This window comes from Maniola hyperantus, chromosome 12 (assembly GCF_902806685.2).
Source record: "Maniola hyperantus chromosome 12, iAphHyp1.2, whole genome shotgun sequence".
NCBI lineage: Eukaryota > Metazoa > Arthropoda > Insecta > Lepidoptera > Nymphalidae > Maniola > Maniola hyperantus.
This window is the reverse complement of record NC_048547.1, coordinates 8766025-8792614: the sequence shown is the minus strand read 5'-3', so window position 1 is coordinate 8792614 and position 26590 is coordinate 8766025. Positions and strand designations below refer to the sequence as shown.

Sequence of the window (26590 nt, the reverse complement as noted above, 5' to 3'; positions counted from 1 at the left end):
GTTCAAGTTTTCGAGTTACATTAGTGCCTACATCACTATACCCATAATTATCACTGTCCATTTTGTAAAATGCGAAAGTATGTTTGTTTGTTGGTTTGTCCTTCAACCACGCCGCAACGAAGCAAGGGATCGGCCTGATTTTTGGCGGCAATATCGCGACTTTTTGCGACTGTATTACTACTGAATCGCTGCAAAAAGTGGATGACCTCCCTAATGAAGACTTTAACAGTCATGACTATATTTTTTGCTTCTGATATTTGATTAAAAGACTCAAATTACACACGGAGCATTATAGGTAGGTACTGTTAAGATGAAAACCACTTTGATATACTTTTACATACTTTAATCACGGTTTGCTAATTAAATTGGTTTACAAGTAAGTACAATCAACTGCCGCCGCTCTACGCGTCACCAGCCAGTCTACAGTCTATCCAAACCATAGACTCTCGGAGAAATGTCAGAGCGTGTTAGACCGTGTCCAGACTTTCCACACAAACTATCACCAAATAGACCTAACAGGACATAGTTATATCAATATAATAAACGCCATTTCAAAACTTTCCTAGAAACGTTTACGCAGTTTCATATACTTCCAACTAGTTCAGACCGTGACTGCTGCAAATCGCAAATATTATGCATTTTGTTTAGTTACGAAAGGACCGCTTTTTGCGAGCCTATGGTCAATAACTGTCGTTTGGAAATACCAACTCGTTGATCGCATATCACTTGAGAGGATCGTCTAGTTGTAAATTTTCATACAAAAAGCGATACTTAACATTTTTCTTCCCGTAAATGTAGTCCAATTCTCATATTTTTTAGAAATGTTGTAGATATAATGACGAATTATGGTTGTATACGTTTTAATTTTAAAGAAATTTGCTTATTTTAAAAGTAACTAGCGTCTTAATATAACTAAACTAAAATACTAAAAAAATACTTAATCTTCGCACACTTTCGAGACCATGATTAAGTACAAAAGGTAGATACCTACCCTATCTATTGGATGAAATAGCACTGAAAGTTCATAATTTTTTGAGATCTTGTAAATTGCTGAAATGTCTTTTGTTGATTTGTCCTTGTGAAACAACCGCAAATCTGCCTGGCGAAATTATAATCTAACTAGATGATGCCCGCGACTTCGTCCGCGTGGATTTAGGTTTTTGAAAATCCCGTGGGAACTCTTTAATTTTCCGGGATAAAAAGTAGCCAATGTGGCTAATTCCTTTGTACACAACTATCTCTAATCTCTAAACTAAACTAAAATATCACGTCTAAATCTATTGCTATCCCTTTCATAATGTTGCTTGCGGAAAAGGAAAGCACTAGATTTAGACCTGTAAATTTAGTTTAGTTTAGAGATTGTGTACTAGATAATCGGCCCCAATGTCCTTCCCCGGGATGTAGGTTAACTCTGTACTAAATTTCATCAAAATTGGTTGAACTGTTAGGCCGTAAAAAGCTAGCAGACAGACAGACACACTATCGCATTTATAATAGTATTATTAATCATCTAGTTAGTGTAAGTGGCACTGCCGTTCTAATTAGATATAAAATAAATAAAATAAAAAATAAATAAAAAATAGTAGTATGGATGATGAAAGAAAGAGTAGTAAAGTCAGAAAAACATATGAAAACAATTGATATCTGACATATTTAATTAGATAGAAAATAAAATAATTGTTAAAATTAATCGGACTGAAATGCAAAATATCTAATCATCATCAACATAGATCATCAATAACTCATGATTAATAGTTTATACATCCCCTGGAGTAATAACTATTATAAATATAGTATAAACAATAACCAGGATATTACATAGTAATTTCGTTAATTATTATTGTTAACTTCCTAGAACTACATATAGGTACCTACCTACCGAATTAATTACATTCTTTCTATATTCAAGATAGCTTTAACAAGGAATTGTACCTATTGGTTATTAGCGGAAGGCATTCAAACAAGTAGAACATGAGAGCAATACAGATACCTATTAAGTCTACAAAATTGTCTATCTCTGTCAGATTAGCTTGTTTCTAGTAAACTTTAATTTAATGCAGAAAACGTGTTTATTTGGTGTAAACATTCAAATAGGTAGGTACTATTATTTCTTGTGCCTAGTTCATAAGGCTGAAATTAATCTTTATTTATTATCTACATGCTAAGTACCTATCTGTTGCTCGCAACCTCTAATTTGTGTCCGCGAGTTTCCCATTGGGAATCTAGGATAAAAAGTAGCCTTCCAGAATGCACAGTCCTCAACGTACCAGTAAAAATCTCAAAATAATTTTTAAATACTTATCAAAAAATCCTCAGTGCCTCAAGACGAAAGTATTTAACCAGTGTGTTCTTCCCGTCCTCACCTATGGTGCTGAAACGTGGACACTAACAAACGGCCTTGTCCACAAATTCAAAGTCGCTCAGCGAGCTATGGAGAGGGCTATGTTAGGAGTTTCCTTGAGGGACAAGATCAGAAATGAGGAGATCCGCAGGAGAACCAAGGTCACTGACATAGCCCAAACTATTAGCAAGCTGAAGTGGCAGTGGGCAGGTCATGCCTGTCGTAGAGGCGATGGCCGTTGGAGCCGGAAAGTCCTTGAATGGAGACCGCGTTTAAGCAAGCGTAGTGTGGGACGCCCTCCAGCACGATGGACCGACGATATAAAGAGGCTGGCGGGAAGTGGCTGTATGAGGAAGGCTGAGGACCGGGTGTGGTGGCGCTCTTTAGGGAAGGCCTATGTCCAACAGTGGACGTCCACAGGCTGAGGATGATGATGATGATGATGATATCAAAAATTGCCGAACCGGCAGGAGTCGGACCTGCGTCTCCTGGGATCGCGCGAGACGCTCTAACTGCTAAGCCACGATTCGCTTGCTGCCAGTGACGTATGTTCACTCAGTACTGAAGCGACAGTTAATGCAATCTAGTAGCGAGTAGCGACACTTTGCAGTTATCAATGTGCAATTTTTGATATGTATTTGAAAAATATTTAGAAATTTCCTTGAAGTGTAGGTACCTACGGTAAAAACACTATCATAAAAAAATAAAATTTATAAATATAGTAAAAATCTCGTCAAGAAATCAAAAACTAACATTTATTTACAAAAAAAAAACCTGTAGGACAACTAGTGCCTCTTATGCTACCTACGTCTGTGACTCGACTCTCAATTTTATTCATAGGCATAGATTCTAAAGATTTAACCCCATAACCCACTAGTGTTCTACAGTCCGTGCCACCAACTTATCTCTTCAGGTGGGTAAACTAGAGCCGTGTCAGCCACCATTCTGAAATCCACGCGGATGAAGGTGCAGGTATCAGCTAGTATTGCAATTAAGCTTTATTGTATCGAGTCTAAAGCTGTGGTAGCCTAGTGGTTAGGACGTCCGCCTTCCAATCGGAGGTCGGGGGTTCGATCGTTAAAATATCACTTGCTTTAACGGTGAAGGAAAACATCGTAAGGAAACCAGCATGCCTGAGAGTTCTCCATAATGTTCTCATAGGTGTGTGAAGTCTACCAATCCGCACATGGCCAGCGTGGTAGACTATGGCCAAAACCCTTCTCACTCTGAGAGGAGACCCGCGCTCTGTAGTGAGCCGGTGATGGGTTGATCATGATGATGATGGTGAAATATTTTATTTAAAGAAGTAATTTTATAAACTCTACCTTAACTACTTATTTTTATTTCGAAACATATTACGTAATTTTACTTTCTTTTTGAAGAGAAAGTGCTTTTGCTTTCCGAATTGAATAACTGAATTTCATAGATGCAATATAAGAGTTTATCATAATATTTTACGAAAGCGGAATGCTAATGTAATGTAGATTATTTTTGTATGATATGCCATTTTTAACTATGTTGGTATTATTAGCCTAGTGTTTAAGACGTCGTCGGTCTTCTATCTACTGACTACTCGGGAGGTCGGGGGTTCGATACGGGGTACACCTCTAAGTTTTCGGAGCGATGACATGCATTTTAAGCAATTAAATATCACTTGTTTTAATGGTGTAGGTAAACATTGCGAGGTTACCTGCATGCTTGAGTTAATGTTATTAAAGGTATGTGAAGTTTGCCAATCCGCACTTGGCCAGTGTGGCGGACAATTGCCTAAGCCCTTCTCATTCTGAAAGGAGAGCTCAATTATTATAGTGGGCTGGCTTTTGATTGCATTGACTTGGAAGTATGATTATTTTTACAGCACCAACAGATTGTAGACGTGAGTATTTATAATATGATGTATTAAACTATTAAGTCAATATTTTGACAGATAGGCAGATAGACAGACAACGAAGGGATCCTTTTTTATTTGGGGGTACGGAACCCTAAAAGTACGGTTTCGCGCGGCAACATTAGTACTCGTCCTATGTCAGTGTAAACTTGCCTCAGGGTTGTTTCGGCTAGTCTATCGTCCGGAAAGAAACCAGTCCTCGAGTCGGGAGGCGCACCTTCGTGTTCCTGGTGCGCCTCAGACAGTGTGTAGGGATTTTATTGGTCCCCTGAGGTGGGTCCTAAGCAGGCGCCGCTGGCTGGGTTGCGCGAATGTGTTTGACCCCGTAGCCCAGCCACCAGGCGATGCGTAGAACATCGTGGGGTTTTAGTCAGTAAGAGTCCGACATAACCTCCGTACCTCCCCGGGTGCGGTGGCATCCATGAGGATTTCCACACGGAAAAAAAGGGTTGTTTCGGCTAGGGTTGCCATCTGTAAAATTTATGAACTAGGAAAAGCACGAACACTCCGGATTTTCAAGCGTAAACCCCGGATTATGAATTTTGACTTTTGATACTTATGACTTTGATATTGGTAACATTCTTATTTAAAAATTAAACGAAGTCTTTTAAATTCACACCGGATGGATAAAGTGTGCGAAAAAAGAAACCGGACAGTATGCAAAACTCTCCCGGACGCTCCCTAAACTAAAGAATTCAAAGAGAAAATCCTAGGACTAGGAGAAATCCTGACTGCAACCCTAAATTCGGCGCACATTGCCTATGCTGATGCTACGCCCTGCGCGGGCGCTCTCACCCAGTGGCAATTTAGGTATTTCTTAAATATTTAACACACTAAAAACAGACAATGGACAGACATCGACCTTCCTATGTTTTCATAATATATACACTTTACAGTACACGACGATATAGTGACGTTCGAAGCCTAGGTCAATAGTGGATTGCCTCGAATTTGATAGCCGAGCGACAATCTAATTATCTTGCTTACACTGTATTCTTTGTCATTTATTTGTAAATCGAGATCTAGTGATTTTTAAATCTGTTCGTAACATGTATGTGCATGCCTATTGCCTACCTAATTTGCCAAAGAACTTATAAATATCAAGCCCAGGTCAAGAAAAGACTAGAAGATAAAAAAAGAACAAGAAGTATATCTACGATTAGCTTATTCCCGCGACTTCGACCGCATGGACTACCTACACAAATTTTAAGCCCCTATAAATTCTACCCTCTTCGAAGTTGAAATTTTTAAAAATCCTTTCTTATAGCGGTTGCTTTATACCATACTAGCTTATGGCCGCGACTTCGTTTGCGTGGACTAACACCAATTTCAAAAACCTATTTTACCCCCTTAGGGGTTGAGTTTCCAAAAATCCTTTCTTAGCTGATGTATACGTCATAATAACTATCTGCATTCCCAATTTCAGCCCGATCTGTCCAGTGGTTTGAGCTGTGCGTTGATAGATCAATCAGTCAGTCAGTCAGTCAGCTTTTCCTTTTATATAATACTAGGTGATGCCCGCGACTTCGTCCGCGTCGATTTAAGTTTTTAAAAATCCCGTGGGAACTCTTTCATTTTCCGGGATAAAAAATGGCCTATGTCCTTCCCCGGAATGCAAGCAATCTCTGAACCAAATTTCATCAAAATCGATTGAACCGATGGGCCGTGAAAAGCTAGCAGACAGTCAGACAGACACTTTCGCATTTATAATACTAGCTGTTGCCCGCGACTTCGTCCGCGTAAAATTTCTGGTTTCTCATGAGATCACAAATTTACCCGCTGCAAAAGGCCTCACTTATCTACTCACTCAGTTTTACCTTAAGGCACGGAACCCAGAATATCTAAATGCCAATTTTCATATCTCTAACTTCAAAAACATGGACTTTCATATAACCTTTCAACCCTCATTTCACCCTCTTAGGAGTGTATTTTCGCAAAATCTTTTTAGCAGATACTTACTTACCCCTTAGAAAGAGCCTACCTTTCAAATGTCAAGTTAGCAATAGTTGAAATTTTCTCTTACAAACTTTCATCCCCTAGATTTTCCAAAATAACTTAAGCTTAGTGGCGATTTTCAATAATTAAATCTTTCCCTTATACACTTTTCCCCGCCCATTTTACCACCCTTAGGGGGATTTTCCAAAATTACATATTAATGAATTTATTATTTAAAGCTATTAGGGAAAGTTAGAATACTACGCATAAATTAACAATTAAAATCTAGGTATGCTGAAGCTTATGAATATAAATAATACTTACACTATTTGCTAGAAAACTAAAAAGATTTCTCCAATTTATATATTTGCTAGATGTCGTAAAAAATACAGAAATACAAATCAAACAATCCAAAACATATTTACCTAACAGTAATGCATTTCGCATAGTGAATTTGAAATTGCCTGTCTAAATGTTATCTACAACCTTGAGAGGATCCACTTGATGAGACGCGAACATCCGTTACATAACGGCTGCCAGAGAGAGGTCATTGTTTTATCTACTGGAGGCGCTAATCTCATGCACCAGTTTTTTTTATTCATTACTAGCTGACTTCGTCCGCGTGGATTTACATTTTTCAAAATCCCACGGGAACTCTTTGATTTTCCGGGATAAAAAGTAGCCTATGTGTTAATCCAGGGTATAATCTATCTCCATTTCAAATTTCATCTAAATCCGTTCAGCCGTTTTTGCGTGATTGAGTAACAAACATTTACACTTTCACATTTATAATATTAGGATTAGTATTTAGTATTAGGATTAGGATAGGCAAACGCTTGACCACAATCACACCTGATGGAAACTGATGATGTGGCCTAAGATGGGACGCGTTTACTCACTCTTGTTTTAAAGATACCCGGCGAGCGCGGGTGACTTGTGGGTGTCCGGGTCGTTCCCCCACCTCATACCCCGATTGCTATCTCAACCTGTCGCGGACTATACGTTATCCCAGCAGCCACGACCGCTCTGCGAAGTGTATGCGAATAAGCAGACTATGGAATTTGATAACCATACCTAGTAAAAGGTCCTACACCAATTTAGTGAAAGACAATCTTGACTGGTAACCATTGTAGGTACACCAGTTTAAGGCCTTTTTGCGGTACATCACTTCCTCTAGTAATAATAATTTGGCATCTCTGTGACGGCCGCTAGATACAAATAATGCCCCGTTCAAATCATGTGACCTCAGTCATGTGACACAATAATGATTCGTTCTCCGAGCGACCTCCCAACCCCTTTTATCTCCATCAACAAAGGATGCGCAGATCATTCCTTATTGCTAAATTACTCTCGCAATAGACAAATGTTGTTTTCATACGCATCGTACAAAAGACAAGAAAGACCCTTTTGATCTTGTTGATGTTTGACGGGACCACAACTGGACTGGGCTAATTATAGACATTGATGTCCATAGGTTATGGTTATATTATTATGTCTGGTCTACGCTTTAATATGAATGCGAAACATAGGTGCTAAAAAAGGAAAGCTGTATAGACAGTTTCAAACATTTGAGATCTACGTAGGCAATGCCTACATGACTGAAAAATGCAAACTTCCTCCGTATGACGGTTAAGATCTCCGCCTCCTAATTGTAGGTCGGAGGTTCGATCCCGGGCACGCACCTCTAACTTTTCGGAGTCATGTTGACGGTGAAGGAACACATCGTGAGGAAACCTGCCTGAGAGTTCTCCGTAATGTTCTCAAGGGTGTGTGAAGTCTGCCAATCCGCACTTGGCCAGTGTGGTAGACTCAGAGAGGAGACCCGTGCTCTGTAGTGAGCCGGCAGTGGGTTGATCATGATGATGATGATGAAGTATTGTTATAGATTCGTTCTATTGACTGTCGCGCTCCAATTGTCTAGTGGCCAGGGCGGAACGATGTCTCAGTGCCCTTGTTCTCCCGACTAATGTTACAACCTTGGGTCTGACTATTATAGGCCCCTAGGGTCACAGGACACAATCTCTGAACGACAGTTAGGAACTTCTAACAAAACGTCGAGGGTACGACGTCACTGGCAGGCGTCAAATGTTAGTACATTTGACGCAGGTAGCCCCCTAATGAAGCCCTACTTTGTCTTATTTCACGTCAAATCTAATATTTGACATATCGTCGATTTAGGATCAAACTGAGAGTTCCCTCACTCTAGTTCACTCTGCCCACGTTGCGTTGTGTACTTACAACCTGCACAAGCGTTGTCCGAGAAATAAAAATGTCGTCCAAAATCACTACAGATATAAACAGAAAAACCGGCCAAGTGCGTGGCGGGCCACGTGCAGTGTAGGGTTCCGTAGTCACAAATTAGCTATGATAGTTTTCCTTTAAAATTGATTAGGTATACATAAGTATATGTATACTACCTACTGCTGTGAATTTTTTCACGTTCCTATATTTGGCTGATAAAGAGGGGGACACTTGACTCTAATAAAAATTAGCACTTTAAAACGTCATATTTTAATTTTACAAACGGATCTAGAAATCGAAAAATAATGTTCCCACACCCACAGTATTTTTAAAAGTCCTATTCAACGACACCCCACAATAATGGGGTAGACGAGAAAAAAAAATCATCCCCACCTTACATGTAGGGGAGCTACCCTAAAATATTCAATATTTATCACAATTTCATTTCACCACTTTGTCGGCGTGATTAGTATTTATACCCATGCCAAATTACAGATTTCTAGCACTAATAGTCTCTGAGATTAACCGAGGACGGACGGACGGACGGGCGGACAGATGGACGGACATTGCGGAACTATAAGGGTTCCTTGTTTACTACGGAACCCCAAAAATCACTGACTGGTATAAAATCGAAGTACAGCTCAAACCGCTGCTGGATCTAAAAACGTGAGCTTTCGTTTGTGCCTAGGTTCTCTTTATAGGTAAGTACCTAGGTAGTAGGTAACTCCCAAAGGATTTTTAAAAATTCCATTCGAGCGAATGCGCGGGGCGGGTTTAATAAATATTGGACATAATCTGGTTATCTGTTTATATCGTAAACTGGTACAAAAACCTTGACATTTTGGTACCTATCCTTCTGAGTCACCATATTAATTAATAGTTTTACTTTTAATGTATAATCTTAATTATAAACGGTAGCTTTTATTAATGTTATGTTCTAGCTTATTGTGTTTTATATTTATTTTTATAGCTACTATTATAATGTACAGACCTACAATTACACAACAATACTTTAAAAGAATTTATTTTTTACTAGCTGATGCCCGCGACTTCGTCCGCGTGGAATTAGGTTTTTAAAAATCCCGTGGGAACTCTAGGGTATAATCTATCTCCCATTCCAAATTTCATCCAAATCCGTTCAGCCGTTTTTGCGTGATTGAGAAAGCGAGCGCGAATTTTTTTTTCAATATCGCTCAAGAGAGGTGCATATTTTGTCCTTATCGGCACCTCCTATAATCAAATCTAGGCACTCAGAAATTGATAAAGCGGGGTGCGAAGCGAGCGCGAATTTTTCTCTCTCTCCGGTCGTTCCTTCATTGCTGAAGATCGTGGTCCTGGCAACCTGCCCTCGAATGGATTATCTGTTTCCATCGGCTTCTGTCGGTGGCCATTTTCGCAATGTGATAAAATCTACACCTGCTGGACTCCTATAGCTGGTCGGACCACCTAGTTGGTGAGCGGCCTCTCGGTCTTTTGCCCTCAGTGTTGCCCGTCACTATGAGCTTTTCTAAGCTGTCATCCCCCCGCCGTATGATGTGGCCGAAATATGAAGGCAATCGTTGGTAACATATGGAGGAGAGTCGAGCAGTGATTCCGAGTTGCGAAAGGATAGACACGTTTGTGCGCTTGGCAGTCCACGGAATCCGATATTGGAGGCATAACTACTTATTATTTGTTTCCTTTTCGGCACCGCTCGAAATCAAATAAGGTAACTGATACAAATAAGGCCTACCTTATTTAAATAGTTGATTACAAAATAAATATAGGTGTGTATCAAAAAAACTTCAATAAATTAGTATTAGATGTTTATTAATATCAAATTAATGGAGTAAAACATTAGCAATATCTAATAAAATGAAGACAAAATCAACAATACAAAAACCTTAGCTAGTGGCCATAATAAGTTACATCTACCAAATAAGGCCTGTAAACTTTAAACTCATAAAATCTTGTTAAAAATCTATTTATTTAAAAAAATACTATTTTACAGCCTTTATTTACCTTTTATCTTTTGATAACTAAGCTTTTTATTACAGTAATTAAACATTTATAAACACAGATGGCTTGTCAGACTTAAGCTCTCATATTAACAATAATATGAATAAACTATTTAAAAAAATATTGTCACTCGTAATTAAATAAATAAAGCACATATTCTGTAAAAAAACCGATTTTTTTACCAAAAAAAATAAAAAAAAATATAGGCCTTATTAAATTGCACTGCTGTATATACAAGGCACTAAACTGCCGCTGCAGGCTGCTAAGCTTTCTTCCGACCAAGTAGCACGTTTAGGAGCCTTTTTAGATTTAGTTATTCGTAGTACTTTGAGAGCTAGACATCAAAATGCGTATTAAAATGCGGGATTTATATTAAGGCCTAGGGTTACAATTAAGGCCTAGGGCCTTATTCGGTACCGTACCAGATAAAATATAAAGTTCCATAATTCGTTCCATTATTCAAAATGATGAAAATGAAAGCAATAATTATCTAATATAAAGGCTAAGGTATTATAACTACTTATTAGTTTATATAAAATGTCAATATAAAACCTAATAACTTGCCTTGTTATTACGAAAATTTTATAGTGCGCCGCGGAAAACCCGACTTCCACAAAGAAGGTGTCGCAACAAGCTCAGGGAATAGGCGCAGGGCGCCTGAGCAGTTCGTACCTAATCATAGGGCCGTAGTATGTATGTGCGTGAAGAATTTTTTATGTTACATTTATTTAACCGGGTTTTCGGGAGAGTAGGCCTTTTTCGAGCATAGGCCTTATTTGTATCAAGTACCTTATAGGTAGTAAGCATTTCCACGAGCACGATTTTTTCTTTCAGCCCCCGGCTCTCGAGGGCTGTAGGGCGTGTAGGGCTCCTTGGTCCTTGGTATTTTGTCCGGCTGGCTGGACACTGGCTGTGCCCGCGACTCCACTCGTGTGGTCTCAGTGTAGTAGATACCTATCAAAATTTATGGGTGTCTGATCGGCTTGCGCCCCCTACGGCTCTGCGCCCGGGTGCACCGCAGCTCTTGAACCCCCGGGTAAAGACGGCCCTGTCTACTTACTTCAGTCTTTATACATTTTCATTACTTTTTAATTCAGCGGAGCAGTTATCGTCATCCTAGACTGTTTTTCTAGGTTAATTTTGACTACGGGACACTACACTGCGCGTTGCCCGCTACGCACTTGGCCGGTTTTACCATATAACACGTACCTAGGTATGTTACTGGTTTGCTGTGACCTTGAGTACCTAGCTTAGTGGCATACCGTAACAAGACAATGAAGAAAAGGATAAATGATTCAAGCATAAAATCGATATCCTAATATATGGAGATAGATTAAATTGTTTGTACATAAGTAATATTAGCACCCTTAATGAGATTCCTACCTATTTAGCTATTTTAAAACATAGACTATAAGTACGCAACAGGTCGAGATGGCAATCCGGGTATAAGGCGGGGGATGGGGTAAGCGCGGGGCTGTGCGGGTGTTCCTACTTCCTACAGACAAACTTTCGCATTAATAATAATTAATACAAGTATTTAATAGGTACCTAAGTAGGTAATGTCGACATGGATTTTTAAAATTTGACTTTAGCGATATCATTGGTGTATAAACAATAGTCTACCAAATACAACAACAAATAACAATTATTCAATTATTCATAGATCCCCTGCGATTATGCAACGCCTGATATCAATGATGCCAAGAAGCGGCCGTCGACTTTACATCGTACATAATTTGTCTTGTTTGTATGCAGCAAACATATCAAACTGAGTAGATAGACAAAAACAAATCGCTGCTAGCGTTGCTCTGATAAAAGTTCAGAATTTGGAACAGTCATAGTAGCATATTTTCATATTATGGGTGTCGTTTTCAAGGTTTTGGGGGTGGCTTAGCACGAATATAATATTATGCTAGAAATCCAAGAAGGCCACCGCACCAACATGACATTTTCACATTATGGGTGTCGTTTTCAAGGTTTTGGGAGTAGCTAAGGACGAATATGATATTATTCTTGAAATCCAAGATGACCGCCATTGGCCGGCGTTTGTTGTAAACCTTACAACAAACTTTCAAACAAGTTTTCAGCCCATCTTTGTTAACTGTGGGGGACAGAGCAGCAAATAAAATAACTTTTTCAAAATATAACATTTTATTATGGCATAGCAGGTTATTCCACTGATACTAAGCAACACCTATTTAATCACACAAGTAGGTACAGACCGCTAGCTTGCAAGAATAGTGACGGAACTCATTATTGATTTTAAAGAATGGCGTTTTAAAGTTTTTTTATAAATATTTTATTAGGTAGGTATACCTACTACCGATATGTATCTGTATTTATCGTAGTATCGAAACACTTAAAAATATTTTAATTTTTTTATTAAATAATAAATAAATTGACATCTAAAGGGAGTTTCAGACATAAATCGTTATTCTCGAGACTACAAATTATAAAAAATCAACTTATTTTTGGTGAAAATAGACTCAAGTAAGAAAAAGTCATATTTTTTCAAGAATACAGGCGTAAATAAATATAAGACCATAAAAAGATACTTGCCTTTATCAAAAACAACGACAGCTGATCTCTAAATTATGTTACTATTCTTGAAAATTTTATGACAATTATTGGAATCGACAGTGCATTTGTCATTTGTGATTTGCTCAACTGAGGTGAGTCTTTTTTTGTGATTCGCGCTATTGTTTTGTCTCAAATGAATAAGGACTTTTCTTGTTTTTTAACGAATGTAGGCGCGAAATCGGCGTTGCATTTCTGTTCACGATAAAATATCAAAGATTTCTGTTCGTTTGGTATACTTAACTCAATTTGACAGAACTTCGAGTTATGTCTCTATTCTCGCAAGCCAGCGAGACATTGCCAACAGACAGCCGTCAATGTCTTTTATGATATTGGAATGACAATAATATTATTATGATCATTGGGGCTATTGCGATCGTATTTATTCTTATATATACGCTAACAATATTGTTTACCAGAACCATGCATTATACTACATTCACACAGGCAAACGTCGGCAAGTGCATGAGTCTACAACTGCATTGAGTGGTATTGGTTAAGATCTGTCACTCATGCGCTAGCCGAACACCGACTAATCAAAGATGACATTGATACTGATTCTGAGCACAACCTAATTTTAGAGTATTCGCATACTCTTATTACTAATGTAATATGAAAAGGACAGACGCAGTTTGACAGTTTTAAATTTTATTTTTAGATGGTAAAACCCATGATTTTAGAGCACAGTCGCGAGCCTACTGTAAAAATTTAGAGCATTGCATTAAAATTTAGAGTCTTTAAATGTAAAGTTCATGTTCTGTCCCTTTTTAGCATTGTTAAAAAGATAAGGATGCAGATACTCTAAATTTAGTTTAGAGAAAGACAACGGAATCGGTTCCATAGGCCGACGTTGGCCTCGAGTGTGAAAGTACCATTACATAATATTATATTGAATTGAGCGGATCCCGTTGGAAAAACACCGCACGCGCACCGTCGTGGTGGCCCGCTCAACGCAGCGCGCGACCTAACACATCCTACTATTTAAATAAATTCACGAACATTAGTTTATCATATAATATATTTTAATATAACATCTATTAGGCATAGTTCAGGAAGACGTTGCGCGATACGTTATACGTCGCGTGGCGCACTTCTTGCGGTCATGCTGTTCATGAAGTAGTGGGCGACTGCTGCGTCCGCAACCATACTCGCGGCGGTGCCTACCCCGCACTGCAACTGCAGCACACAAGCAACCCAGCACTTTCGTACGTACGCGGCGGACCGCGACACGCCGATTATATTATTTTATTTGTTGTTCTAGATACAAAACTAAGCCAATGATCGATTTATCTGATTATTTATGCCCGACAACAATAAATATGATAAAATTATATTTATTTTTAAAGTTATGACCTTTGAATGTTTATGATATCTCTATTTTGAGGCAAAACCATGTATGAAACAACAAAAATTGCAAAACGAATAGCTTTGGCCAACTTAATATTAATTTTCAAAATACCAAACATTGATCTCACTCTTGAGCATGTCCCATCCGTAAATGTTGATTGGAACAGCATGCACTCACGTTCCACTTGGAGCAACCATGTACAGCACTCAGCCTAACGCGCGCTAAACCTCTTCCTCTAGCATAGGTAGGTATACAGCAACTAGGAATCAGCACGTATAAGTTTTATTTGGCAGCGCTACGCTACTTACAACGCAGCGTGCAACGCCTCGAGTCTGAACGGAGCCTTAAAAATATTTCACTAACAACATATTTAGTTAATATCGTATACACTAATTTGGATTAAAATACATGTATAATTCTTAATAATATGTTGGCACTTTAAAAAATAAAGTTTTTTTGTGTATAGAGATTCATCTTCTAGTAGTAACAATAACTAATTCAGTTAAATAATGTGGTAGATTCCTGTTTCATCAATGGATAACAGTAGGTAAGTAAAATAAAATAAAAATATAGCACTTTTAAGCGCCATCTCCACGGGCGAGGGAATCGCAACGAGTCGGTACGAAGTTGCGTAAACTTATCGCGAAAATTTGCGAACGTCTAAAACCAATTGTATTTGAAAATTTTGCGTTGATGCAAGTTGATTTACCAAATTGGTTACAAGGACACTTTTTTATCAGCCATTTTTGTCATTCCATGTATTTATACCCAGTAAAATAAAGCATGAAATATTTATTTTTTCAATTTTATATGTATACCTAATGTGGAATGTTTCTTGATTATTTCTCTTTATTATTACTTATTATTTTTATGATATAACAATTACATTTATACACCTACATTTACCTAAAAGTGCATATAATATTATTTAAGCGGGCTGTACCTACCGTTTCAGAACATGAATAGGTAAGATGCAATGAAACCTACAGCAATAAGTATTAACCATAATATAACGTAAAATGGTTTTTTTTTTCAATTATAGCTTATAGTTCATATTTTAGGTTAGGTTGTATTACATTAATAACAATATTTAACAATTTAAAATATAAAAATAGACAGATTATATCAGTAGATTTGTTAGTAGTACATAAAAAGTATTCACAAAATAACTTCATAGAGATGTTTTCGTTAATTAATGAAAATTATTATGCTGTATAGCTGATGACTAGGCTATTTCCGATATCGATATTAATAAAAATTTCTTATTTTTTAACATACATTCTATTAAGCAGAAATACAAAGGTGTCAAATTGGTTTTACACAAATCTCTAAACATAACTAGTGATAAGTGTACTAGAGATGTATATAGTGCTATCCCTTTCCACAAGGATAGCATTACATTTACACTTATCAATTTCATTAATAATAAATTTAAGAGATTTGGTAATCGTATAGGAACCAATATGCTACCGAAACACTAAAGATTTTTTTTATATTTACGCGTTTATCACATTCAAATTTCTTATTTATATTATCTTACAGTTCCTAAACCTGTGGCAATATTTTTAAACATATAATATGAACGTGAGACATATGCAAGTGATAATTTAAATCTTGGAGTATATAAGTCTTATTTAAATTACGTGTTTGTTAGATTTTTGACGACCGTTTGTCGCTCGACATGCTGTTTTGACGACCAATAATATTTCTTACATATTTGCTGGATAACATGCGACAGTAACTTTGCCTATCGATAAAATGCAGCAAATATATGAGAAAATTAGTTGACATAATATAACTATCAATGTTAACATCGAGGATCTTTTTACAGATCACTTGTTGATTTATCGATCGACAAAAACGAGCCAGAGGCGATCGACAAAAATATGATGTCGATCGTCTGTTGCTAACACATTTAGTTAATTGATTTTGTTTGACCACAGATCTTCATAAGTCAAGCAAATCTTAAGGCGCCTTTAAGATGATCGTACACCTAACAGCACCAGATGCGCCCTAGTTCGTAGCTGCATTAGATTAGGAGTACATGTCTGTTGGCTCAATGCTACTCATAAAGTCACTAGAACTTTATCAAAATAAGGAATTTATTTTTGAATACATTTGACTATAATTATTTTAAATAGAATACCTAATAATGTTCTATTAAAAAATGATTACATATTGTAATAAGTAGAATAAAATACTTCTTGTATTATGATTGATTAACAGTCATAGCTGGCTGGAACAGGTATAATTATAATTTATTATGAATAAGTAGGTATAATTTATTATGGAATATATAAAATCCATCTTTGTTCAAAAACGTGTTAAAAGTTTAAAACTAACTTTAGTATTCTTAAAATTAAAACTCATTTTCTTACTAAAAACTATCTATGTAAGTATGTGTAGCGAACAAAAGTAATAATTATTGTTTTTCATTTTAATACCTAAGAGTTCTAGACACAAAAAATAATAACAACAAAACAAAATTAGAACACGAAATCTCATTCAAAAGTGTTTTAATAAATAATATCAGCGTCCAATAAAACAAGACGTGTATGTACTATAGTGTATTTTTTAATTCCAGAGACAAATATGACGTTTCGTATGTTGCCTGATTTTTACGGCTCTTTAATAGTGATATGGTGCAATAACCGATACATATATTTTGTAGGAATGAAGTATGGAACAGCAAAATGTGTTATTTCAATGAAATAATTCCAATTCAAATGAAATAAGTATGGGCTGATTCTCAATTTATGAGTCTCACTTAATATTGAAAAATTCCTTAGGTGAATTATTTTTTGTTACTTAAGTACTAATTTTATTCTTTAAGTCTTTCAAATAATATGTGATTCTCAATTTATGAGTCTCACATAATATTGAAAAATTCCTTAGGTGAATTATTTTTTGTATTTTTTGTTACTTTTAAGTACTAATTTTATTCTTTAAGTCTTTCAAATAATATGTGATTACTGCTACTTTTTAATCTCGTAATTACACATTTCGTATGTTAATTTTACTCTCTATGCACGAAATATCATTTTATTTACGATTTTCATCACTATTTTTGCTAAGCTGGTATCATTATTTTTAAGTTTGACATTTCTGTCATTTTAGTCTCTGGGATTAAAAAATAGACTATAGGTATTTCAATTGAAAAACCATTGGCAAGTCAATCCCTAAACTTGCATTACAATATGATATTATATCATACTCATATACCTAATAGCAATTACATTTAATAAAAACAACCAAAATATTATTGTGCAGTTGCAGGACCAAATCAGCCACAGTATCAAATGTTATGGCGGTGCTCTTCTTAGTTAAAAGAACTTAAAAGAAAGTAAATCACATAAAATTAACTAATTCAATTCATTTAAACTGGGCGAATAGACGGGTTTAGCTTATCAACTATATTTTATTTCTTAACTCAAAGTACTTTTTCTTATAACTGGGTACGTACGTTATTAATATTTAATGCACACCATTAAGTGGTTTTCCATTTTCTAATACACTCTTTTCATCTATCAGACTTAATGAAGATATCGATATGTCTTCTTCATCTGGAACAGAGAAATGTATTTTTTAACTTATGCCATCCTTAGTTGAGATAATAATAGTTACAAAAAATAGCAGGTAACTCTTGCAGAAACACGTAAGACTAAGAACTCAGACATTCCGCAAACAATGAAACCCGTTTAACCGATTTTAACGTTTGGTACAGAGATATCTTACATTCTTGAGATGTACATAGGTTTTCGGAAAATCAGAGTTCCCACAGGATTTTTAAAAACTTTAATCCACGCGGACGAAGTCACTGGAATCATCTAAAGGTTTGGAACGCTCACTGTACATAAACTTGGATCTTAAAATAAGAATTTTTTGGGCCATTTTTCCCTGACATTGCAGTGCAGTGTTTTGAAATGAGAAATAGGAATGATCGTTGGGACCTGGAACTATGTAGCAGATTTTTGTGGTAGTTCTGTGATTTCAACTATGATATTATATACCTACTTAAAGATCTTCTACTTCTACTTAAAGATAGTATCATACTGGGGCCGATTCTCTTGTACGCAATCTCTAAACTAAACTAAATTATTAACAGGTCTAAATCTAGTGCTATCCTTTTCCGCAAGCAACATTATGAAAGCGATAGCAATAGATTTAGAAGTGCCATTTTAGTTTAGTTTAGAGATTGTGTGCAACGGAATTAGCCACAGTGACATGTTATCATTGACTTAGTGACACACTTTACTAAATTGAACTTATAATTATCACAAATACATAAATTATATTAATAAAAAACTAGCTTATTTCCACTACTTAGTCTGCGTGGACTACACAAATTTCAAAACCGTATTTTACCCCTTTAGAAGTTGAATTTTCAAAAGTCATAATAGCTATCTGAATTCTTAAATTTAGCCAGATCTGTTCAATAGTTTTAGATGTGTGTTGATAGATCAATCAGTCAGTCAGTCAGTCAATCGGCCAGCTGTTCCTTTCATATATTTAGATAATATTACCTGAGCTAACATCTGACTGATTTCTAGGGCTGAATCGACATCCTTTGGACAAGTAACTCTTCAACTTGCCGATAGAAGCAAGTATCAATCTGGGGAAAAATCACACAGTACTTTATAAATATAGAAAAATTGAGCTTTCTTTAAAAATTGATATAATACAGGATATATATTTTACAACCACAAACTATCATTTGATTTCAAAAATTATAGGGCCACAAGTGAAATTATTCCGTTAAAAATTAAACCTTAAAAGTTTGCGTTAAGGTACAAAGTTTAAAAGCTAACAAAAAACTTGTGGCCGGATATTTTCTTACTATCGAACGATTGCTTGTGGCCATATAGATAATTCCATTATTTTTTCCTAAAATACTGATTAGGTACTGATAAAACTTCTGAGATTTCACATCGAGTGAGTTTGAATACCTTGTTTAAGTATTCTTAAAGCATGTCTTACACACTAGGGAGTGAAAAAGCGTACCATAGACACAGTGTCACTTCCATAAACTATGTAGTAGATGAGGCCACTGGCCGGACACTACTGGGCCATGTCTATTGTCCATGTGACTATTGCATAAAGCATGCCCAAGGTGAGTGCTGGAATGTGACATTACATTGTTTCCAAAATCTATAGACGAATGAAGCCTCTTTATTATTTTGAAAACTAAACTCTACTATGAACTAAAGCAGTACCTCATAAAGATCGGACTGGGTGTGGCCGGAACGGAATGGAACTGCACGGACACGTAGTAGGGGTGCGAGTTCCCTACCGCGACCTTCATGCGAGTGTGCGTGGAGTTGACGTAATTTTTTTTATGTAATATGTGACTTGTACCTTGTATAGCAAATAATGCTATTAAAAATTCAACAAACATGAAGTCTGCTGATGCTAAAAAGTCTACTACAGCTAAACAATGGACTGGGTGGCAGTGGCCGGGGCAGATAGTCGGGATGGAACTGCACGGACACGTAGTAAGGGTGTGAGTTCCCTACCACGACCTCCATGTGAGTGCGCGTGGAGTTGTCGTAATTTTTTTTTATGTAATATGTGACTTGTACCTTGTATAGCAAATAATGCTATTAAAATTCAACAAACATGAAGTCTGCTGATGCTAAAAGTCTACTACAGCTAAACAATGGACTGGGTGGCAGTGGCCGGGGCACATAGTCGGGATGGAACTGCACGGACACGTAGTAAGGGTGTGAGTTCCCTACCACGACCTCCATGTGAGTGCGCGTGGAGTTGTCGTAATTTTTTTTATGTAATATGTGACTTGTACCTTGTATAGCAAATAATGCTATTAAAAATTCAACAAACATGAAGTCTGCTGAAGCTAAAAAGTCTACTACAGCTAAACAATGGACTGGGTGGCAGTGGCCGGGGCAGATAGTCGGGATGGAACTGCACGGACACGTAGTAAGGGTGTGAGTTCCCTACCACGACCTCCATGTGAGTGCGCGTGGAGTTGTCGTCATTTTTTTTTATGTAATATGTGACTTGTACCTTGTATAGCAAATAATGCTATTAAAAATTCAACAAACATGAAGTCTGCTGATGCTAAAAAGTCTACTACAGCTAAACAATGGACTGGGTGGCAGTGGCCGGGGCAGATAGTCGGGATGGAACTGCACGGACACGTAGTAAGGGTGTGAGTTCCCTACCACGACCTCCATGTGAGTGCGCGTGGAGTTGTCGTCATTTTTTTATGTAATATTATGTACCTTACTAGCAAATAATGTGATTAAAAAGTAGACACATAAAGTCTGCTGATGCTAAAAAGTCTACTACAGCTAAAGCCTTACCCCATAAACACTGGACTGGGTGACAGTGGCCGGGACAGATACTCGGGATGGAACTGTACGGACACGTAGTAGGGGTGCGAGTCCACTACCGCCACCTCCATGCGAGTGCGCGTGGAGTCTTTGCCCACAAAGCGCAGGCCGCCGGCTTCGAGACGCTCTATGTATTCCGGGTTCACCTCGTAACGATGCCTGTGGCGCTCTTCTATTTCGTCTTTTTTGTACAGTTTTGCTGTTGATTTGTACAAACATTAATAGCTGATCGCTATCCGATCCGCTAGATCCCATAGAAAGTCGCTTTCTAATCATGAAAAAACGATTAAAATGATTTAATTTTCGATTACAAACAAACAAATTCTATCAAACAGTATCTATCTAATTATATTGCTATCCCTTTCATAATGCTCTCTACAGAAAAGGATAGTACAGATAATGTGTGAACAGTTGGTGCCTTTAAAGACGAAAGAAAAGAAATACTTACATACAATGCTAGGCTCTAAGTATGTTTTCCTCTTTCCGAGTCTCATAGTACCGCCGAGGTTGCCAGGGTGGTGCTCCGGCATGTCGATGACGAGCTTGTCATCGCAGTCGGGGTTCACCTCAGTGCTATTGGCGCCCTTCAAGCCGAGCACGTTTCTAGCGAACTCTACGACGGCCGCCTGCAGGCCGAGGCATATTCCTAGCATGGGCTTCTGAGTTTCCCTGCACCATTGGCACGCTTCGATTTTACCTTCTATACCTCTTTGACCAAAACCACCGGGAACTATAATACCACTGGAATAGTTACAAGTTTAAATTAATTAGTTTATTAAATAGAAAATATAAGGCCAAACTCGACTATCTTTATTGCCATATTATGCCATTAGAGAATTTCAAGTCCATCTCCTTCATCACACTTTTTTGTCAAGACAGACAATGATGTCAAAATTATAATACGCTCTTTTTACTCGACTGCGACGAAGCCCAGAGGGTTGTTGCAAAAGGGGTTAAAAATCTAACTTTCTTGTTACCCAATTCAAATATTAACACATGATATAGTGCAATGAATTTGAACTTTCAATAATAATTAATTAATACTTACTCGCTTTTGCATAGGTCCTGCCATGCTTTGTGATACGCAACAGGCTCATCAATCTTTGTTTGCTTCTCTAAGTTAACCGCTTCAATGTATGTCAAGACGAGTTTACAGCCGGCCGCGATACAAGCATGTTGCAAAGCCTTGGTAACACTCGCGTAGCTGTCTTCTAGTTTTGTATACTTTCCTACAAGGGCAATGTTGACTTCACGTCTGAGATTGTCCACTCGTTTTGCTAGATTTCGCCATTTTTGCATGAATCTGAAAAAACATTATAAATATTAAAATATTGGAACTGCACAATTTTCTATTCTACTTACTAATTTTTTAATTTAAGATGGATAGATTTATGAATTGATACTTTTACTTTATTTTAAATAGTTTGCCAAGTTGTTACACCTAATTAATACCAATCCATACTAATACTATAAATGCGAAAGTGTGTCTGTCTGTCTGTCTGCTAGCTTTTCACGGCTCAAACGTTCAACCGATTTTGACGAAATTTGATACAGAGATAGCTTGCATCCCGGGGAAGGACATAGGCTACTTTTATCCCGGAAAATTAAAGAGTTCCCACGGGATTTTCAAAAACCTAAATCCACGCGGACGAAGTCGCGGGCATCATCTAGTAACAAATAAATAAAATAATTAAATATAGATCAGAGTGACTATTTGGATGAATATTATTCAAAGTCACATTTTTCCTTATCAACACATTCTTACCTTATCATTTCTAACACAATGCAAAAGAAAAATAAACTTTATAGTGAGAGTAGTGTTGGAAAAATATAATATTTCCTTCAGAATGAAGTGATAAAAATCAGCCTACCTTCCTGGGCGTGGCATAGAAATGTTAAGTTGTAGTCTATCATTCAAATACTGGACTACACCCTGGTTCTCCATAAGCAATGGCACATGATACACTGATGTCAAGTCATGAACACAGATCACCTATAAAAGAATAAAATTGTAATTATTTTGATACTATGCATACAGATAGTTCAATACATGAAGATGTGACCCACTCTTTGACATAATCGGTTGGTGGTGTTAGTGTGTACTACTAGGGTATTACCTTGGTATTACACATACAATCTGAGAAAAGACTTGTCATGTCAAAAGCACGGTTTAGCATAGTAAACCGTTGCGCAATTGCGGTAGAATGACACGATCGCAATTCGCAATCACCTCTGATTGCTTGACCCTCGCTCACTATTGGCTACAATTCATTGTTGCAATAAGAATACCAAAAATTCAGCCAATCACAATTGTGATTGTGATAATGATTGATGCAGGTTTTACGTAATCAACCCACCATATTTTTGACATGACAGTTGACACAAAGAAAAAAGAATACCTGTTCTGGGCCCACATGACAGAAGTTGGAGATCTTTTCTTTGACATTGTGGTTAATAGGTTTTTCTGAGCGACACAATATTAAATCTGGTGACAGTCCAAGGCCCCTCAATTCACGCACAGATGATTGTGTTGGTTTTGTTTTGGGCTCTCCTGTTGATTTTGGCTACAACATTCAAGATCATCCTATATTAAATTAAAATTAAAAGTATGTATAATTCATAGCTGCCAGTATAAATTAAGAATTATAATTTCAAATTTATTGAATATTACATTAATAAATTGATCAATCATAAATTTTATATTTTATATAGACCATATTATTTTTAATCAGAATTGAATGGAACAATATTTAAATTTTTATTATGATAATTGCATCATTTTGAATTATTTCAACAGATTATTTTTATTTAAACTAATAAAATATCACGTTTATACCAACCATTGGTATCAGAGATACATGAGCACAACAGAAATTCTCCCGTTTCACTCTGAACTGGAACTGTCTAAATGCTTCAACAAAAGACATCCCTTCTATATCACCTATGGTACCTCCCAACTCAACGATGCATACCATTGGAGGTGTGTTCTCTGGTGTGACAGGAATGTGAGCTACTCTCTGCACCCATTCTTGTATGGCATCAGTTATGTGGGGAATAACTGGTGACAAAACAAAGTTAGTTCTTTTTTTGGTATCAGGCAAAGATCCATAAATAAAACACATGCAATTAATCATTATTTTTAATTCTGAGATGTAGGTATACAGTTAAAAAAAAACATGTAGAACAGTATTATAAAAAGAAGAATGTGTACATCCGTTATCTATACATTATAAAATGAACACAACATCTCATTGCATTGTAATTAATCTGTTTATGAAATGCTTTATTTTATTTATTATGAATTTTTCTAAACAATCCAGTAATCTGAATATTCCAATAATCTGGTACCCTCTGCTTTTTAATAGTGCCGGATTAGTGTGATTCTACTGTACTTCAAACTATAAGGGGGAGTTTTTGAAAAGTAGGTAGGTACGAATGTAAAATTGACAGGCATTAGCAAATTTGTGGTTACAATAAACAGGATGGCAGTCATATACATGGTACTTCATCATATTTTCCTTAATATCATGCAGCTTTTTAGTCATAATTTGTATACATAATCATGGATATTGGATTTGAATTAATACTATCAAATTTTCACATGAGCAGTTTTGAATGTGGAACAAGCAAGCAAGCTAACATAGACACTCACAGCTATCAGCCATGAGGCAACCACAAGAAAGAACATTAGTATGAATTTTGTTTTTAAAATATACCTTGTACTGTTTTTCCCAGGTAATCGCCGCGGCGCTCACGCTCGATCACCTGCTGATATATTTTGCCCGTTGTAATGTTGTTATCCCGATGCAATGTTATATCCAGGAAGCGCTCATAGTTGCCAAGATCAAGGTCTACTTCACCCCCGTCATCTAATACGTAAACTTCACCTAGAAAATAAAAATATTTGTTGCAGATATATAAGTAGGTATTTAAAAGAATGCATAAAAAGTAGAACAGCTTTCATTTGTATTACCTACCGTGCTCGTATGGGGAGAAAGTTCCTGCGTCGATATTAATGTATGGGTCAATTTTAATCGAAGTCACGTCAATCCCACAGCTTTTAAGAATTGTGCCAAAAGAACTAGCGATGACACCTTTTCCTACGCCACTAATAACACCACCAGTTACCAAAATGTATTTCATGTCAGGCATTTTTGTACACGCACTTTACTACAGTTAAATATTAATTTATTACGAAGAGAAAATATTTAAGTTCAGGATACTTAACCATAAAATTACACGCGTAAATCACGAACACGCAACTCGCCGCGCGGTTAAAAAACATGAGAAACAGGCAGGAAAAATCAAATCTTTAAAAAATTGAATTGACATAGGCTGACAGCTGTCAAATGTCAATCGATCTTTTGGTGGATGTGGGTAACATTAGAAACAGGTCAGTTTATTCACAGTGGCGTGCAGGCCATAGAGGCATATAGGCACTGCTTACCCTACCATTTGGGATCTACAAAATCATATTATGAAAGCCTTCAAAAAAAAATTTAAAAAAAAAATTTTTTTTATATCTAATTGGTATTATCATAATTAGTATAGAATTATTAAAAAAACTAACTTTTATTATTTAATAATTACTTGAAGATGGAAACAAATAAACTATTAATAAACTTAAATCTAAAAAAAAAGAAAACAATATTAAATTAAAACTAAAATAAATTAAATTAAATCTAAAACCTCATCGAGACCACCGCAGCGAGGCATTGTACCCAAGATGCTGGCAGCATTACCCCTTTGGATGGCCAAACTAATTCTTTGGCCAAGGTAGCTGCCAGCTCTCGGGTCCCCGGTTGACTCGATAACTCTTTTCGCAATTTCTTCAAAAAGAGCTCGAGCCCCCGGGCCCCACGGCCCCAAGGTCGGTTAAAAAAACTATAACATAATTAGTTTAAAATAATTATGTTAATATTGGGTAAGTACACTTATTCAAAAACTCGCCGCCCGGCCTATCGATCGCGATCGCATAACGATCGCGATCGGGATCACGCAGTCGACATCGGACGAAAAGCTGCGTCTCGAAATGCTTACGGTTTAGCATAATTACATAAGACAACGTCTTTGTGTCTCTCACATTTCTCCTAGAAATCTGTCAATGTGTGCGTCAAATTGCGGATCTAATAAGTAGAGCTGTCCAATCACAAGAGAAAAATTTATATCAGACCTGTTTTGAAAACCGCGCGCGATTTAAATTTGTAAAAACATATGAATGTTTTATCTGTTGCAATCAAAATAAGATTATGATTCTGTACTTTTTCAATTTAATTAATTTATTGATATTATTTTCCGTAAACTTAAGTACGTTTTAGATTCTAAAAAAATAACATTATGATAAAATTTGAAATTTGTTTATTTGAATAGTTAGTGCCCTCTATTGAGTAGCGGACTTCCAAAAGCTTTTCAGTTCTCTCAAGTATTAACCTGTCGTTAAGTATTAACTAGATGGCAGCTGTTTAGCTGTGGCGTGCAGGTCATAGAGGCATACATGCACTGCGTTCCCCAGTTGTAATAGCTCAGCATATTTTTCTTGATGACCTGCCAGTAAACAGGTTCCTACCTAACCCTACCTTACCTACCCTGCCTACCCTGGCTTAAAAGTCTGTGGACGCCCCTGCTAGTTCATCATTATTATTGCCGAATAAAGCCATTTGTCTATATTATTATCCATTTATCCTGTGATTTATTCAATTTATCTAAGATAAAGCCAACTAAAAAGTAGTGACTGAGGTGATAATTATACTTTTTGAAGACAACATCACCTTGTGATCACCTTATATAAGAGAGCCAGTTCAAGTTAAACAAGGTCGATTGTCATTGTCTTGTCAATGGCTAGAGCAAGAGCATAGATTAACTACTCTAGAGTAACGAATTGTCAGTTATGTCTTTAAAAGTGTCATTAA

General features: G+C 36.8%; 1 protein-coding gene across 1 annotated transcript; it reads right to left on the bottom strand.

Moving 5' to 3' along the window:
• Positions 1-13980: 13980 nt before the first annotated feature.
• Positions 13981-24977, bottom strand: Ctps (CTP synthase). The gene is made up of 10 exons (XM_034973623.2): positions 24659-24977; positions 24398-24568; positions 23522-23739; positions 23081-23245; positions 22553-22674; positions 21730-21984; positions 21130-21422; positions 20652-20880; positions 18852-18940; positions 13981-17891 (listed from the first exon to the last, which is right to left on the bottom strand). The coding sequence occupies exons 1-10, from the start codon at positions 24831-24833 to the stop codon at positions 17803-17805; spliced, it is 1806 nt and encodes a 601-aa protein (XP_034829514.1). The 5' UTR covers positions 24834-24977; the 3' UTR covers positions 13981-17802.
• Positions 24978-26590: the final 1613 nt, after the last annotated feature.

Bases quoted from the DNA above. Each gene is read 5' to 3' on its own strand.
- Ctps (XM_034973623.2), bottom strand. From the start codon at position 24,833: ATGCCTGACATGAAATACATTTTGGTAACTGGTGGTGTTATTAGTGGC. The intron at 21,423-21,729 runs GTAAGTATTAAT...TAACTATTCCAG, and splicing joins CAGGACCTATGCAAAAGCGA to TGGTATTATAGTTCCCGGTG. The intron at 17,892-18,851 runs GTAATATTATCT...TCTCTGTTCCAG, and splicing joins TCAGTCAGATGTTAGCTCAG to ATGAAGAAGACATATCGATA.